Raw genomic sequence first — 15,353 nt, forward strand, 5'->3', positions numbered from 1 at the left:
GGAAATGCTAGAATGACTTACATTGTGAAACAGAGGTAGTAGAACTTTGCAGTTCATGTAATTACAATGTAATATAATTTACTTGTTCATAATGCAGAAACAATGGTGTCAATAGATGATATTACATGCCATAGATTTCCACATCTAGAACACAAACGAAAACTCCTAATTTTCTTTCTGTGGTGATATGATATTGAATTGCTTCAAAAATTACTATATACTTTTCTTTTCCTAAGTCACATTCTTACATAATCAATAAGGTCCAAGAATCAGTTATACTCCAGCAGCTCGTCCTAATCTTCTTCTTAGAATCTTCACTCCCATGTATCTGACCATGAAAGACAATATGACAAAAGAAAGATCAACCCTTGAAATTTAATTTTGTAGATTAAAGGAGAGTACTATAGTTTGTTTTTGCCTTTACCTGCCCATCATCATGACTGTGGCTTGCGGGTTGGTTCCTGGTGACCTAAATAAGGTCGACCCATCGATCACACGAAGGCCTGAGACACCAATCACACGGTATTGTTGGTCAACCACCTTGCCCACATGGCATCCGCCATGGTAATGCCAGATGGTGACCACTGTGTCTCTGCAAAACTGCTCCATGGATGTGCTGTCATTTGTGTGCTTGGGTATCAAGTTTATGTTTGCTGTTACACTCATGTTGAGCACCACTTCCATTGGATATCCACCACCATTGAGGGTAAAATTAGTGAAATGGTTTGTCTTCAGTATTCTCTCTATGGTCTTGATCCCATAGACACACCGACTGAGATCCTTTGGGTGCTGGAAGTAGTTGAAGGTAACCGTGGGGTTGCTATTGATGTCAGTATCCACAAGAACTAGATTACCAGTAGACAATGGACCATCAATCTTCGAAAGTATAAAACCCCCACTGAATACTTCTTTGGGTAGGTTATATTTTTTATGTACATACTTCTTGACTGCATCTAGATTTCTTTGCTTTGGGGGAATCGTTGACAGCTGCCCAATCTACATTGCAGTGACAAAATTCATGAGGGATGATAAGCTTGAAAGTTAGCATGCTTCTCAAAAGTAAATAAGCTTAACGTTTTTTTCTTTTTGGCTTTTACAAATTCAAAGAAGTTTCTTATTATTACAATTTTTTGTCCATAAATAATCCCAGAAGAAACTCTGCTTTAAAACCTTAATTTACTCTAGTTTAAAACCATTGAGATGAATTTCTGTGTACATGTTGGTAGATTCTGGGTTCCTCTGATATCTTAATCCTGGGCTCCTGAAGATAAGCTTAATGAAGTTGCTTACCAAAAACTAAAGATGGCTTTTGACAAGCTAATTTAGCGTGTGTTGTTTTCTGAGAGTGCTGATGTGGATGTTGTTTATGTACACAACTACACAAGCTTTTGTATGATATACACCAACACCCCATGATGCTTATAAAGAATTCAAAATTTTATGCAAGTAAAGTCTTTGAAATTGATGCCAAACCTCAGCGGACATGATTCCATGGTGGCACTGGATACTATCTGGTGACTGGCTGAAACCACTGCTGGCTTCTATGAACGCCCCGCCGTCGGTTATTCCAACAGTCTGAATCAGTGATTGCTTAGGGGCATCCTTGGTAGGTATAAAGATGGAATTCATTGGATTATCTGACATCCCTTTACCCACATGTTCGTTGCGAAGGACTACAGAAATGTTATGCTTTTTAAGTTCCTTTCTGGGTCCAATTCCACTAAGCAACAATAGCTGGGGACTGCCAATTGCACCAGCAGAGATGATAATCTCGCTGTCTCTGTTTCGGGTAAGGAAGGCATGCTGCTGCCCCCCATTCTCATCCTTGAATTCAACACCAATGGTCCTTGGCTTCCTGTGCTCTGTGCAAGAGATGATGTTACTATCGCGTCTGCTGTTAAAGTGGATAGGGATTATAAGAGCTAGGCCTGCCTTGGATTAATTCTTACCTTGTTCTGTGTTGAAAATTATTCTGGTCACACTAGCATGAAGGAGAACCCTGAGGTTGTTATGATTTCCAGCAGCAAGGAGGTCAGCAGCAGTGTGCCTGTACCCAGCCTCATCAAAGATTGTTCCCCCGACCTTTGTTCCAAAGAGATGATCATAGCTGTATCCATTGTAAGGTGAGACCCCTGCTTCAAGCAGCCCGTCCCGCAGTGCAGCTTGCCACGGTGTAATATTGGGCCAATAAACAATCCTCTCTTCGATCCAAGGGTATGATTGGTTTACCAACTCTGCATCCCAGCCTGCGTCTTGAACAAAGCTACAGGACAAGCACATTCATCAGTGAACCCTTTTTTCTATTCTTAATATATTATTAGCATTACTGTATCACTAAAAGTAATATTGACATGAGAATATCAGTCCATTAGAGCCGCTCACGCTATGCGCAAAGCACATCTTATGCTAACCTTATAGTTGGGATTTCAGCAATTACCTTAACAATTACATTCTTACTTTATTAAAATTTCAAAAAAGGGGCATATATTAATGAATTGTGCCAAGCCATTCCTAACCAATTGTTTGTAATCTCAATTCAGGTCTTATGCCCTACAGTTATTGAACTGATTTGAACATAGGAAGGATCTTAATTTGATATAATCATATTATTCATGGGCTTCTAGCAGATTATTTTGGATCATGGTCACAATTATACCAATCCTAGTAATTGAAAATAAGTATTCACTTCCCTAGAAAAACAATAGTTACTTGCAGCTGACCTTTAAGTTGCAACTTGCAAGGCTTCACCTTTTATACATGGGATCGGCTATTATTTGTACATCTGGGGCAAAACTAAAACCTTCTGAAGTACAATTCGAAAATATCCTTGTTGAAAAGCATGCAAATTTGGAACAATGTATTGTTTGTAGAATCTGATAGGATATTCAATTCTATAACTCAATCCAACATTGCGATCCTTATACTGGAGTATCTCCAATTTGATTCAAGATCTTGTCCTGAGTTCACAACTCAACCAAAAGGCATAAGGTCTATAATAATTCCCCCAGTGAGGTACAGTTATGGGATCTGTTGTGGTACATGTTGGAATTTGTTATGGGTAGGTTCCCTGATTTGCCTTTTGGTCTGCCCATTATGACTGTCTTCAAGGTAGTATTTTTGTACTTTGATGGGTATAAATGGAAACTGAGATAGCTTGGTTGGACTAGTAAGTTCATGAACATGGAGAAGTAGCCAATACACTGCCTAATAGTTAGAGTGACTCCGGTACAACTTAGGCTTCTTTGATTGGCTATCTGTAGACCTTCAGAGTGGAAGCTTATGTTAATTGCTTAAGACACAAGTATAAAATGCTGGTTAGAGAACGCGACATGCAAAGACACCATAAATTGGCTAAGCTTCTTATAAATATTTCAGAATTATCCCTGTTTTTTGCCTTAAGTTGTCAGCTGATTTTTCATCTGAGGTTATTATGCACGCTATGGAAGCTACTTCTTCGACAATGGTTAAGTTCATAGAGATAAGTGAAAAATAAATTTGAACAGATAGACAGGCCATGTGTAGAATGCTATATACATGATAAATTCTTTACCTTGGGTCAGCTCGGCTGTAGAAACCAGCATTGACACTAGTTCCACCACCTAGAACCTTTGCCCGGGCATTGATGACACCATCAGTGGAGATAAATCCCTGAGATGGTGAATTTGGCGAGTCATCTGCCAAGCAAATGTGGAAGTTCTCAAGATGTGAGATGTTCCGGTTGCCGTAAGGAGACCCTCCTCTTTCCAGCAAGAGCACCTTGTACTTCTGGGACAACGTTGCTGCCAATGGGCATCCAGCTGTGCCACCTCCAACAATGATGTAGTCATATGCCTCATGCTGTATTCTGGAGAAACTGCTTGCCTTCAGTAGGGGAGGGAGATCCAATGTGGTAAAATGATTTCTTCCTGCAAATACAAGTATTCATGTTTTATCTGAAGCTACCCAGTTTCAGGTACGGTTTTTATCACTTCCTTTTATATCTTTATACATAAGAAAATCTCAATCGGTTTAAGCTAAATGCTGCATTGCCATTCATCAGGTTTCTTCTGAATATTCACTACAGGCCGAGATTATAAGGTATGTCTTTTTCGCCCTCTCCTCTTCCTGCAAATTTCTTATTGCATCGCTCTATACCTAAGATTTCTGGCCAACGAAAAATAGTGAAATCAGAGAGTAATATAAACAGGAGTTGGTTGCAAATGGCATGGTTATGATTCTGAGTGTCAGCCAAAATTCTGAACTCCATTTTTGCTATAAAAATATGAAAATGTCATGATGAAAGCTATGGTTGATAGAAGCAGCTTATTGAAATTTGAGTGATCAAATTCCAGCATCTCTGAGAAACCAGCCTTTGACCATCATAAAATCCTACTGAATTCGTTTTAGTGGAAAGGAAGTCGAAGGAAAATGATTCATGCTGACGCTTAAGGAACATATGAACTGAAATAGATTGAATGTACCTTGAGATGATCTGATGAAGCAGAGGAAGGCCAAGATCTTGAAGAAGACCCCTCTATTGATCAAACCCATTGCATACAAGGGACACTCGGATGATACACGAAAGCTTGGATAATCCTTTCCTTTTCTCCCCCTAGTTGTTTTTCCCTTCCATTCAGACAGCTCAGATTCTTCCTACTTGCCTTCTGTCCTCAGTTCTCTGATTTCTGTTCTGCCTCACAGTCTTGCCCAAATGCATTCCAATCGTTTATGTAGACAGATGCAGCACTGTGAGATTGGGAGTGCCACTGTGTGCATGCATTCAAGAGAGCTCACCCATACCATTAAGTGCTATTCAATGCAGAGGCAGCAAACTTCGAGTACTACTTAGATTTATGGACTCATCAGCCAACTAACTACAGCTAAACCACTGTGAATATGCCCATCACCCCTTGATTACATGTAACAATAGTAAGAAGGACATGCTATGCCTATCTGTCATTTCTTACTCTCATTTGAACTCTAATTAATGTTTCTATTTTTGTGCCCATATGGGTTACTTCCCTCTGGTTCTATAATAATTGACGTTTTCGACAAGGTTGAGGTTAAACTTTTATAACTTTGACCATCAATAACTTTAAAAATATTTAGTTTAAAGAAACTAGAAAAACATATATAGATTTGTCTTTGAAAACACTATAATAAAAGTAAACATGCATTTATTTATTGTATATATTATAATAGAAAAATAAGGTCAAAGGTATATCTTGTAGAGCATGTCATTGTCCAAAGCGTCAATTAAAATGAAACCGGAGGGAGTAGCAGTTTAAAGCCAAGGTATTTACTTCCCTTCTGTATTTGCATCATATTCAAATTGACTGCATAACCAATTCAGTACGAAAGGTCCAAAGCCTTAATGTCTGCACTTCTATTCGTTATGTTCAGAATGCTTGAAAACTTGTTAAAGAGGATGGGTCCTCAAAAGCATGAAAGTGGACTGCATTAGTGCCGGAGGCAACATTTTTGTTATTTATATTATAGATTTATAGTGCAATGGTAGTCAGAATCCCAATAGAATATACACTGAAGATGTGCCTTAGAAAGCTTATACTCTACTACTCATAAACGGTTTCCTAGGGACCTAACAAATTTATATGTACATTTTATAATGAAACATCATGGGAAAACAGGTTATATGATAAGCATTTCAGATCCAGCTCATGACTCAAGTGAAAATAGTTTAAAATACAGTGAAAGTAGTCTTGGTTGATTGACTGTGACAGGTGCAAAAAAATGAAAAAGACATGTTCTATTAAGACGAACCGAAATTGTTTTATTAGGTCCTAACTTGTGCTTAATGGACTCATGAGACTAAAGTTTGAGCATGCATAGAATTTTGTTAAAACTTTTCGCTCAGTTATTGAGCTCCACGCCTCCACATTACTATCACTATCTAATATTAGGGCTTCTGGAGACAATTATTGCTGTCATCAGCTGTTTTCATCATTAGACCAAATTAGATTTTGGCGGAACAGGGGTTTTCAGCATTGTTGCTCAGCAGTTTATACTGAGATATTGCTCTACCTTCGCTATCCTCAAATTGATGTTGCTTTCAACAAATAAAATCAGAGAGATTGTTACAAAGGAAGACAATGTTCAGGCTGATAAAATGACTGTCTGGGCAGGAGAGAGACTCGGGAGAAAGGTACAGATCTTAACCTCCCTTTTCCATGCTAGTAAAGATAAACATCGGTTAAGTCATGTGTTACAAGAAAAGGTGTTCGAAACTAATCTGGGATCTAGTAAAGCTAGGTTCTCTAGTCCATAGTACAGAAAATGGTACTGTACTACCATTGCATTGTCAATATTTCCGGAAGCATATGTGTTGTCATTATCATACTATAATGGTAATATTGCATAGTCAGTCAGTTGGTTATAAGTTTGTAGTTCGTAGATCACAACACGTTGTAACTTTGAAGTTTGCAGATCACAAAACGCTATAATTTTTAAGTGCGCAGATGACAACACTGTCAACACCCTAGATGAAGGCATTGTTGGCCCTGTTCTTTGTTCTTTAGTTCTGAGTGGATGATGGATTATCTGATTTTGTGATAATATTTTGGGGGTACAAACGAATAAATTATCTATTACAAAGTTGTAAAAGTTGTTTTAAAAATTATTGGAAGAAACTTATTTCTAGAAAACTTTTATAAAAATCGCACCGTTTAGAAGCTTAGGACCGTATTTGTCAGAGGTAAAGATGATAGATAATTTGTCAGAGGTAAAGATGATAGATATGGATGGACCGTATTTGTTGAACTTATTGATATGAACTTGAAAGTACCGTGTATTAAAAAAATGTCATTAGACATCCAAATAACCTTTGAAACGGTGTTCATAAAGAGAGGAGCTTGCATTTATGGCCATGACATCAACTACCAAAATTGTTTGGTGCCAGCAAGAAGAGAACTAAACTATAATAGTAACAATCTGGAGTATAACAGCTATCTATAATACATAACATCCTCTGTTTTGTTCTTTCGTCCTTTGCAACCACGATGGTGTTCATGTGTTTTTCTGAAAAGTGTGAGCAGACTAAGAATGACCCCAGCAGTTTAGTGAGGTTTGTGGTCTTTCAAGGGAATTGGTGAGAATTATTTAATAATGTTGGATTTTCTTTTCATGTAACAGACAGTTACTGTACCTGTTAAGATTCTGAGTGTAGTGCATACAATTCTCAGTTTATGTGAGGGTAGATCTCAACCTCTTCTATGCAATTAAATAGCTTGAAATTTGTAGGGGACCATGAGAACCTACCAGATCATTCATACAACTGGAACCCGAAAACTTTGGTTTTTGTCAGCAACTTGCCCCCAAACGTACACAGGGCACAAGCAGAAGCCTTCAGAAGACGATGGATACAAAGGACCAGCTGTGGTGCGAACATGCTAGGATGGCCCGATCTTCACGATAGTAGGTTGACGATTGACAGGTAATTGGCCGTGAACAGCAGGGGTAACTAGCTTTATACCTGTTAAGGTTGGTTGCGACCAAGTGATGGGGAGGGACGATCCGAAGCCTCCTGAACTCCGACCTAATCTCCAAACGACCACAGAACCACAAACCGAAACTAATCCACACAAGAGACCCGGAAGCCAAAAGCACAAATTAGGGGATCCAGGAGGGACCTCTTGCAAGCCCAGGATGAACTCACAAGAATATAGGAGTAAGTCACTCGGCAACTCAGCTGCAATATAATGTATTGGTTTATCCAGTGATCAAAAAGTGCTGAAATGGTAGCTATAAGGAAGTATTTATAGTGGTAACAACCCTCCCAACAGAGTGTTAACACAACTCATCACGTTGGGAGGTAAATGGGCAAATTATAGTGGTATATCGAGAGGTTTCTTCAGCTTCTCGCGCGGCTCTTTGATTGCTGGACTGTTTTCAGTAGAATGGCCATAACTCCCTCCTTAGAAGTCCAAATGACAATTCGTTTGTTGCATATAAAAGTAAACTTGATAGGCTTTCCATCCATATGTTTCATGCTTGGTCATTCGAAGCAGGCTGAGCTGAGTTATTCTTGGAAGCAGAGGCTTCCATTAGCTTGTGGTAACCTTGTTCTTCTCGTAAACCACTCCCTTTGGAGGATCCTCGCACGTAAACCTGAGTAAGAGAAGTGTAGATGACTTAGGTAGTATATTATTCTCATCAATATGGAAATGCATCTCAGAAAGTAGCGCGTAAATCTGTTGTTGTAGCTTCTTTGCCTGACTGCGCGTAATCGGACTTGAATTTCTTGTAAATGGTGTTTGGCTTGGCTTTACTTGTGTATCTTGTTCATTACCTGTTACTGTAATGTTGGTTTGAATGTCCTCATCAAGCTGTATTACAGTTCAAATCTTTACGAAAAGTGCGTCAGAAAGAAGGGATTATCTTTTTCGTTTTTAGTTCGGAATTTCGCCTAAAACATAGTTATTAAAAGGGACAAAGGACGCTGGTCAATTTTCTTGCCTGATGATTCTAAGTACTTCACTGGAACATAGGAGCAGAAAATATGAAACCGAACTCATTAAACTGAAGTTGTGTCTTGCATCCCTCTTGTGATCATATGACTACAAATTTTTAATAGTTTGATGCCATGTTATTTAAAACCACATTGCTGTTGAATGCTCTCTTCTCTGTGCTTATTTTGTAGACAACAATCAGGAGAAGCTGTGGTCGAAATACATCCACAGCACGGCACAGGACAGCCCAGAGGGTGCAAATATTACCTGTATCTGTCTGCATTGCAGCTTGCAATAATGTTTAAGTGAGATGTTCAGGATGCAATTTGTGATTCGTCAGAAAACTGATTTCCCCATTGTCCTCTCAGCTAGGTTGTCCATCACTGAATGAAGCAACTCAGTTAGGAGGTGGTGACTCCGATCCCCCCCCTCCCCCAATGAAATGGACCGTCTACTCAGAGCTGATGGCTGCATCCTAACCTCCTTCACAAATGCACGAGTTAGGGGGGGAGGCTTGATCGATGTTGATGTCAGTGAGCTCTAGGGAGCTAGCACCTAGCAGACAGCCTGAGAAGACACTAATCATGAAGTACTCACTCGATGTGGTTGAGCAGGGCCGGCGTTCATTGATGGTAACAGCCTCTCCCAGCAAGCCATTTAAGCCACACAGTGGAATTTGAGATAGCATTGGTGGTTATGTGGCCAGGGACCTGATCATCCAAGATTCCAGAACAGTGGTGGATGCTTCTGCAGCTCTGTGTACTACCAGTTCTCATGGAGGCTTTTGTGAATCAGAGCTGGGTCCAAGAACTGATGAATTTTACTCCAGCAACTACCCAGTGTGCCCTCATTGACTGTCTTGTTTTCTTCAGACGTACTGTCTGTGGCTATGGAAGGACCACTGTGTTCATTCATTCAATCTTTCTGTGAATGGAAGAAAGAGGAGAGTACGTTTTTGTCCGCTGTACAACTGCCCAGCTACAGCAAGACAGCCTACGATGTGCAGTGAGCCAGCGACGAGCGTACCTTCAAAGGGACATCTGGTCGTAGCCGTTGGTACTGGATCTGGTGTACTTGGTATTATATTGGATGGTACGTACTAGCTTGATTTTGAATACTTACATTAATTTTTAAGTAAATTTCATAAAACCTAATTTTTTTATGGTCAAAATTAAAGAAAAATTACATGTATTATGAAATGTGACACCTAATCTAGGTATTATGGTTTTAAAATTTCACAAAACCCCACCTTTATGCATTTTGAGCGCGAATTTACTTAAAATTTTAAAACATAGAGTGCAAATGAAAATTTTAATTATTAATTTCTTGATTAAGATCGATAGTTTAATTTTTTACTACTTCCAAAATTTTGTTTAAGATATGTTGAAATTTATCAAGATTTCAAAAATTGCGGAGTTTTATGAAACATTCAGACCATAAAACCTGTGATGTGCCACACATCATAATACCTGTGGTTTTCCACAACTTTGACGACAAAATATGGGGTTTTCTGAAATTTACTCATAATTTTTTACATGCTGCTAAAATGCTAGTACCAATTTATCTCATTCTTGCACAACTTTCTTTGGGCTATGCTGTTTCTATATATTTCTAAGTAAGACAACTCAAATTAGTAGTTGGAATCTTGGAATACATGGATTGCTTGGAGAAAATGACTATATATATTTTATTTTCAAACACTTTGTTATATTTAAACATAGGAGTTAAACTAATTTCGTGTGGTTTGCCAGTCGAATTAAACTATTATTAATATGATTTGTATCACATGTAATTAATCGAATGAAAGATTGGACCTATACCGTCCAAAGTTCACCACTTTAGAGTAGTATCATTCGAAGTACATCATTTCACAATAACACCAGGGGAAAGATACTACTCCGCCTAAATTAACAGGTAGTCATTATCCATGGCAAAATTGCCCTTCTTTTAATATTTTGGGGGTTTGGATGGTGATAGCCAACAACCGTAAAGGCCAACATGAACAATCCAAAGGATGAGAAGCTTGCCAAGCTGTACTTGTGAGTTGTGACCTGAGAATTGAGATACATCAAAGAAAGGACAGGCTAGTTACCATGAACTTAGATTGTATTGCAAATGCAAGATCCAAGTTAAGTATCCAAGTAAAGGTTAGTCTTCTAAAAAAGTTGTTGCCTTTCTTGTTTTGTGCATCAATGGAACTTAAGAAGAGCAAGATGATTTCTTATGTGAAAAGTTGAGAATCAACTTATCTGTCACTGGCCCAATATCTGGCATGGTAGTTGAGCATTTGAAGTTTTGAGCCCTCTGCATGTTCTTGTGTCCCACCAGGCCCATTCACTCATTTCTTACTACAGGATACCAACAGTAGCATTTATAGTTGAGCTTAGCAAAACTCGTATTTAGAACAAAAATTTGGTCAATAACTTTTAAATGCTTAGTTCACTATTAGTGTGGTAGTGAAGTCGTGGATACATGGCTCAATTTACCAGGGTTCAAATCCTAGTATATATAAATTTGGTTGATGTATCTTTAGTTGGTATAAAGGCCAGAAGTAATAATTCCTTTGTTCAAAATAATAATGGCATTTGTAGATTTTCCTTGACAAGTACTATTATAATATGATAAAATTAGTAGATTTTATCAACTTATTCCAATATAAAATTGTGGTCAGAGTTGTATTTTGATAGCTATGGAAAAAGTCGAGCATTAAATATTTATGACCGTAAGTTGTACAATTAGCACCAGTACATTCATGCAACACAAAGAGTACATATATTTTACCTTCATCTTTTCTTTGAATTTGGAGTGGGCTAGAATTAATTAGGAGGCTGCTATACAACGAACCCGTTCAGACAAGATGATACTGGTTAGGTATCAAGTGATACTTATAGGTATTGACTGATACTTATTGGTACCGGATGTTGATATCCGTTGATGCCACCTGATACTCGTCGATACTTACGAGGTATCATATGATTCCTGCGAGGTATCGGGTGATACTTACGAGGTACAAAGAGATACTTATGATATCGGATTCTGATACTTATAGATATTGGATGATTCCTATGAGATGTCAGGTGATACTTGGCGAGGTATCACATGATACTTGGGTTCTCATAGTTGTAGGTATTAGATGATTTGTATGAAGTGTCGGTGATACTTACGAGGTATCAGATGATACTCCACGTGGGCGACAAATGTAGTTCACGAGGAGCAGGTCCTCCACCGTCCATGCCCCCACGCTAGAGCTCGTCAGCAGTGGCCACGTCCTCCTCGTTGAGCAGGTCCTCCATCCACACGGCACTCCAGAGCTCATCGTCGATGGTTGCGTCCTCTGCAAGTAGGTCCTCCACAGTCCACGCCCCACGCTGGAGCTCGTCATTGGTAGCCGAATCCTCCTCGCACTAGGTCTATCCACTCCTACGACAATTTTGTCCCAGCCGTCACGTCTATCCACTCCTATGACAATTCCATCCTAGCCGTCACCACAACCCATATCCATCGGCTCCGACACCGAGCCTGCACTGTTCCTTGGTGCAAGACCTCTCCTTTTGATTCAGCGATGACAACCAAGCCCCGTGCAGCGCCGCTGTCCTCGGCTGGCGCGGGCAGCTGCGCAGTGCGACGGTGGTGTCCGCCACCGCGCCATCACACCGCTACCTCGCGCGGAATCCGGTTGTCTCTGCGCCGTAATGGCCGCCATGAAATATTGTGTTCTCAGTGTCATTTTTTGTTCATAGCCACGTGAGATTGGGAGAGGATCCCGTCATGAACGCTAATAATGGTATCCCGGAATCTAGAATTCCACTAAAATATACACTACGGATACTTGAAAATCATGCGAAATGGCAACAATCCAGCCAATACCCGGAGTCTAGCATTCCGCTACGGATACTTGAAAATCATGCGAAATGGCAACAATCCAGCCAATACTTTCGTTGTTATTTCACTCAAGCTTTATCTTGTCCAATTTCAAAAGGCAAACCTATCAAACTCTTTGTAACAACTGTCCAAAATCGGTATTAAGGACAACCAATGCTCTTAGCTTCAATTTGCTCAAGATGTGGCTCACTACTAGAAAAATAATTTTTCATGGCGTTACCCTATAATTCTCGCTAGCGGCCATACGCAAAAACCGTCAGCAAAAATATAACAAGGGGAGAGGGGGTTACGGACCGCCAGCGAAAACCGATTTTTGCTGGCGGCCATGCTAAGAGGTCTGCCATAAAAAATAACTCTATTTTTTAAGGCGGACCTTTTAAGTGTCCGCCAGCAAAAATCGCGTTTTCGCTGGCGGTAGGTAAAAGGGACCGCTAGGAAAAAGTTTTAAGGCGAATATATAAACCCACCGCACCTACCACCTACCACCCCTACCTCAGTCTCTCCTTCTCTCCTTCTCACTCGCGTTCTCTCCTTCTCCCTCTCCGTCCTCCACTGCCGCCGGGGGCTGCCGTCGCCTCTCCACCGCAGGCTCGGGGTCGGATCCAGCCACCACATCGATGGGGGTGGTTGGATCCGTCGCTGCGACGACGGGGGTGGCCGAATCCGCAGCCACATCGACGGGGGAGGCCGGAGCCGTCACCGCCACGACGGGGGAGGTCGGATCCGCCGCCACGACGACGAGGGTGGCCGGATCCACCGCCGCGACGATGGGGGAGGCCGGATCCCCGGATCTGCTGCCGACGCCGATGAGGCCTCGGCAGTAGCGCGGGGAAGGGGGCGGCGGCGGCAGCGGCTCTCGGCGTCAGCGGCGCGGGGGAGGAGGCGACGGGGAGCGGATCCTGCGCCTCCTTCCTCCCCACCGGCGGCGGTGAGGTGGCGACGACGAGAGACCGGCAGCGGCACGGATCTGACGAGCTCAGTTAGGATTTTTTTTTTTTTGCATGTTTCCTGATGATCTAGATGATGCAGATGTTTTGTGCATGTTGTGATGTTTGATCTGTGTACATCTGTGCTAATGATGATTTTGTGCTAATGATGATTTTGTATTGTGTTTGAATTTGGAAATGAGCAGCCATATGTATATGAATTAGAATCTACATCTCTAGATGTGGATTTGAATTTTAAAAATGAATCAATGGGCTTTTCTCCAAATCTTCGCTGGCGGCTGGGCAGCTGCATGCGAATTTTTTTCCCAAAATATATTTTCCCTGGTGGCTGATTTAACACAGCCGCCAGCGAAAATGAATTTTTGCTGGCGGCCTGTGTAAGACGACAGCCAACAAAGATCCATTTTTGCTGGCGGTCGTCTTAAGACGAAAATGAATTATTGCTGGCGGTCGATAACCGCTAGCGAAAATCGTGATCTTCACTGGCCTTTGCTTTGTGGCGGCTCCAAATTCCGCCAGCGAAAATCTAAAATGGCCGCCACGAAAAAGGTTTTCGTAGTAGTGGCTGAAGATTTAAGGCTTCGAAGGGTATTTTGATGGAAAAGTCTTCGAAGTTTAGTAGGGTATTTATAGCAAATAGGTTCACCAGTCAGTCTTATATTATATGGAGTATATGCTAATAGTATGTGCTTTTTTTTTTTGGGCAGCGACAAGGTTGTCATGCTGTGTGATGATATTTGGCAGCTACAAAACATTGCAATATCCTGCAGGGAACGCCAGCACCTCTGCACCTGCCTATCATGAATCAGAATCATTAATTCAAACAAGATCGATATGATTCTTTCCTAGAATGATCATGAATACTGTGCTATTGACAACTGAGAGTCTGGTACTGATGCTTTTGTACTAATCACTATTATAAGTATTAGTTCCCATTTTCCAGGGAGTGCTCAATATTAACACCAACTTTTGGTATCTACTTGATAGGAAGTAGTAGCATAGAGCATCCTCAGAAAAAGAGAGGTTTCTATAAACTTTTTTTTCCTTTTAACTTGAAATTTCAAAAAGAGAAGGCTGGGAAGCCTTTTATGTTGTCTTCTTATTGAGCCCGCCAATATAGATGTTTTGGGCCTGATCTTCAACAATATAGTCATAAGCCCAACTCTATTTTCCACACCCAATAGTTCCCTCCCAAAATATAGTTGTTAATCTATGTAACTATATGTAAGTACATGTGCATTTCACTATTTATCAATCTATTTCTTTCCATAACCCAAGAAATTACTCCCTCACCGCTAAGGAACAATTTTGTTTTTGAACACAATAAAATGGTAATCTGCTCACTAGGTAAAAGAGATAAAAATACGGGGATCGCTAGTTGGCGCGTCTGCCGGCGCGTGTTTCTTTGGGATAAGGTAGTTAGACTAATCTATTAGTCTTAGATAATAACCGTTTGAGATAATGACGGTAGTAGATAATAAGATTTTCTTTTTCCCGCGAGATTTTTTTAAATAACAAATTGAAAAGAAAATCTATATATGAAGTCAAATTTTCAAAATTTTAAACCCAGATTTTAAAACTTTCAACTTGAATTTTGAATTTTTAAAGTCAAATTTTGAAAACTTTCAACTTTTCATCTCAAATTTGAAAAACTTTTAACTCAACTTTGAAAATATTCAACCCAGATTTAAAAACTTTCAACTTGAGATTCAAAAACTTTCAACTCGAGAGTTGAAAATTTTTAAGTTAAGATTTGAAAAATTTTCAAGTCATGATTTAAATACTTTTAACACAAACTATTTAAAAATACGTGTGCTAAAAATGTTTAAAAAATAATCAGAAAAAAGAGCAAAAACAAAAGAAAAAAATCATGAAAAAAGGGAAAAAAAACGCCGTGCGGGGGTGGGACCGTGCCGCCAGCTAGCGCGTGCCAATTAGCTTTCTTGTAAAAATACAGTATTATTACGAAGTCCTTCTCTACATAATTTAGGCCATTGCTTAGTAAATACGATTTTGCTATATATTTATCGATAAATTTTCTTCCAAAAATTTGACAGATGTAACTACAGTACAATCGTAG

General features: G+C 40.0%; 1 protein-coding gene and 1 long non-coding RNA gene across 3 annotated transcripts; one reads left to right on the forward strand and one right to left on the reverse strand.

The window, feature by feature from the left end:
- Positions 1-17: 17 nt before the first annotated feature.
- Positions 18-4,678, reverse strand: LOC4345513 (protein HOTHEAD). Its single transcript, XM_015795349.3, has 6 exons — positions 4,461-4,678; positions 3,551-3,905; positions 1,950-2,263; positions 1,474-1,862; positions 425-996; positions 18-328 (listed from the first exon to the last, which is right to left on the reverse strand). Exons 1-6 carry the CDS (start codon positions 4,528-4,530, stop codon positions 274-276), a joined length of 1,755 nt encoding a protein of 584 aa, XP_015650835.1. The 5' UTR covers positions 4,531-4,678; the 3' UTR covers positions 18-273.
- LOC107282075 (uncharacterized) lies at positions 3,806-14,369 on the forward strand. Of its 2 annotated transcripts, XR_003243827.2 has the most exons (4): positions 3,806-3,952; positions 4,040-4,077; positions 8,636-9,536; positions 13,981-14,369. It is a non-coding gene; the product is annotated as an uncharacterized lncRNA (long non-coding RNA). The 2 variants fall into 2 exon arrangements; XR_010734522.1 differs by lacking the exon at positions 13,981-14,369 and having other exon boundaries at positions 8,636-9,593.
- Positions 14,370-15,353: the final 984 nt, after the last annotated feature.

This window comes from Oryza sativa, chromosome 8, assembly GCF_034140825.1.
Source record: "Oryza sativa Japonica Group chromosome 8, ASM3414082v1".
Classification (NCBI taxonomy): Eukaryota; Viridiplantae; Streptophyta; class Magnoliopsida; order Poales; family Poaceae; genus Oryza; species Oryza sativa.

What these genes read in the sequence shown, in the direction of transcription:
- LOC4345513 (XM_015795349.3), bottom strand. Translation starts at nt 4,530, where the DNA reads ATGGGTTTGATCAATAGAGGGGTCTTCTTCAAGATCTTGGCCTTCCTC. An exon ending in TACAGCCGAGCTGACCCAAG is followed by an intron (nt 2,264 to 3,550) that starts GTAAAGAATTTA and finishes CTTGTCCTGTAG; the next exon opens with CTTTGTTCAAGACGCAGGCT. An exon ending in AATTTTCAACACAGAACAAG is followed by an intron (nt 1,863 to 1,949) that starts GTAAGAATTAAT and finishes TCTCTTGCACAG; the next exon opens with AGCACAGGAAGCCAAGGACC.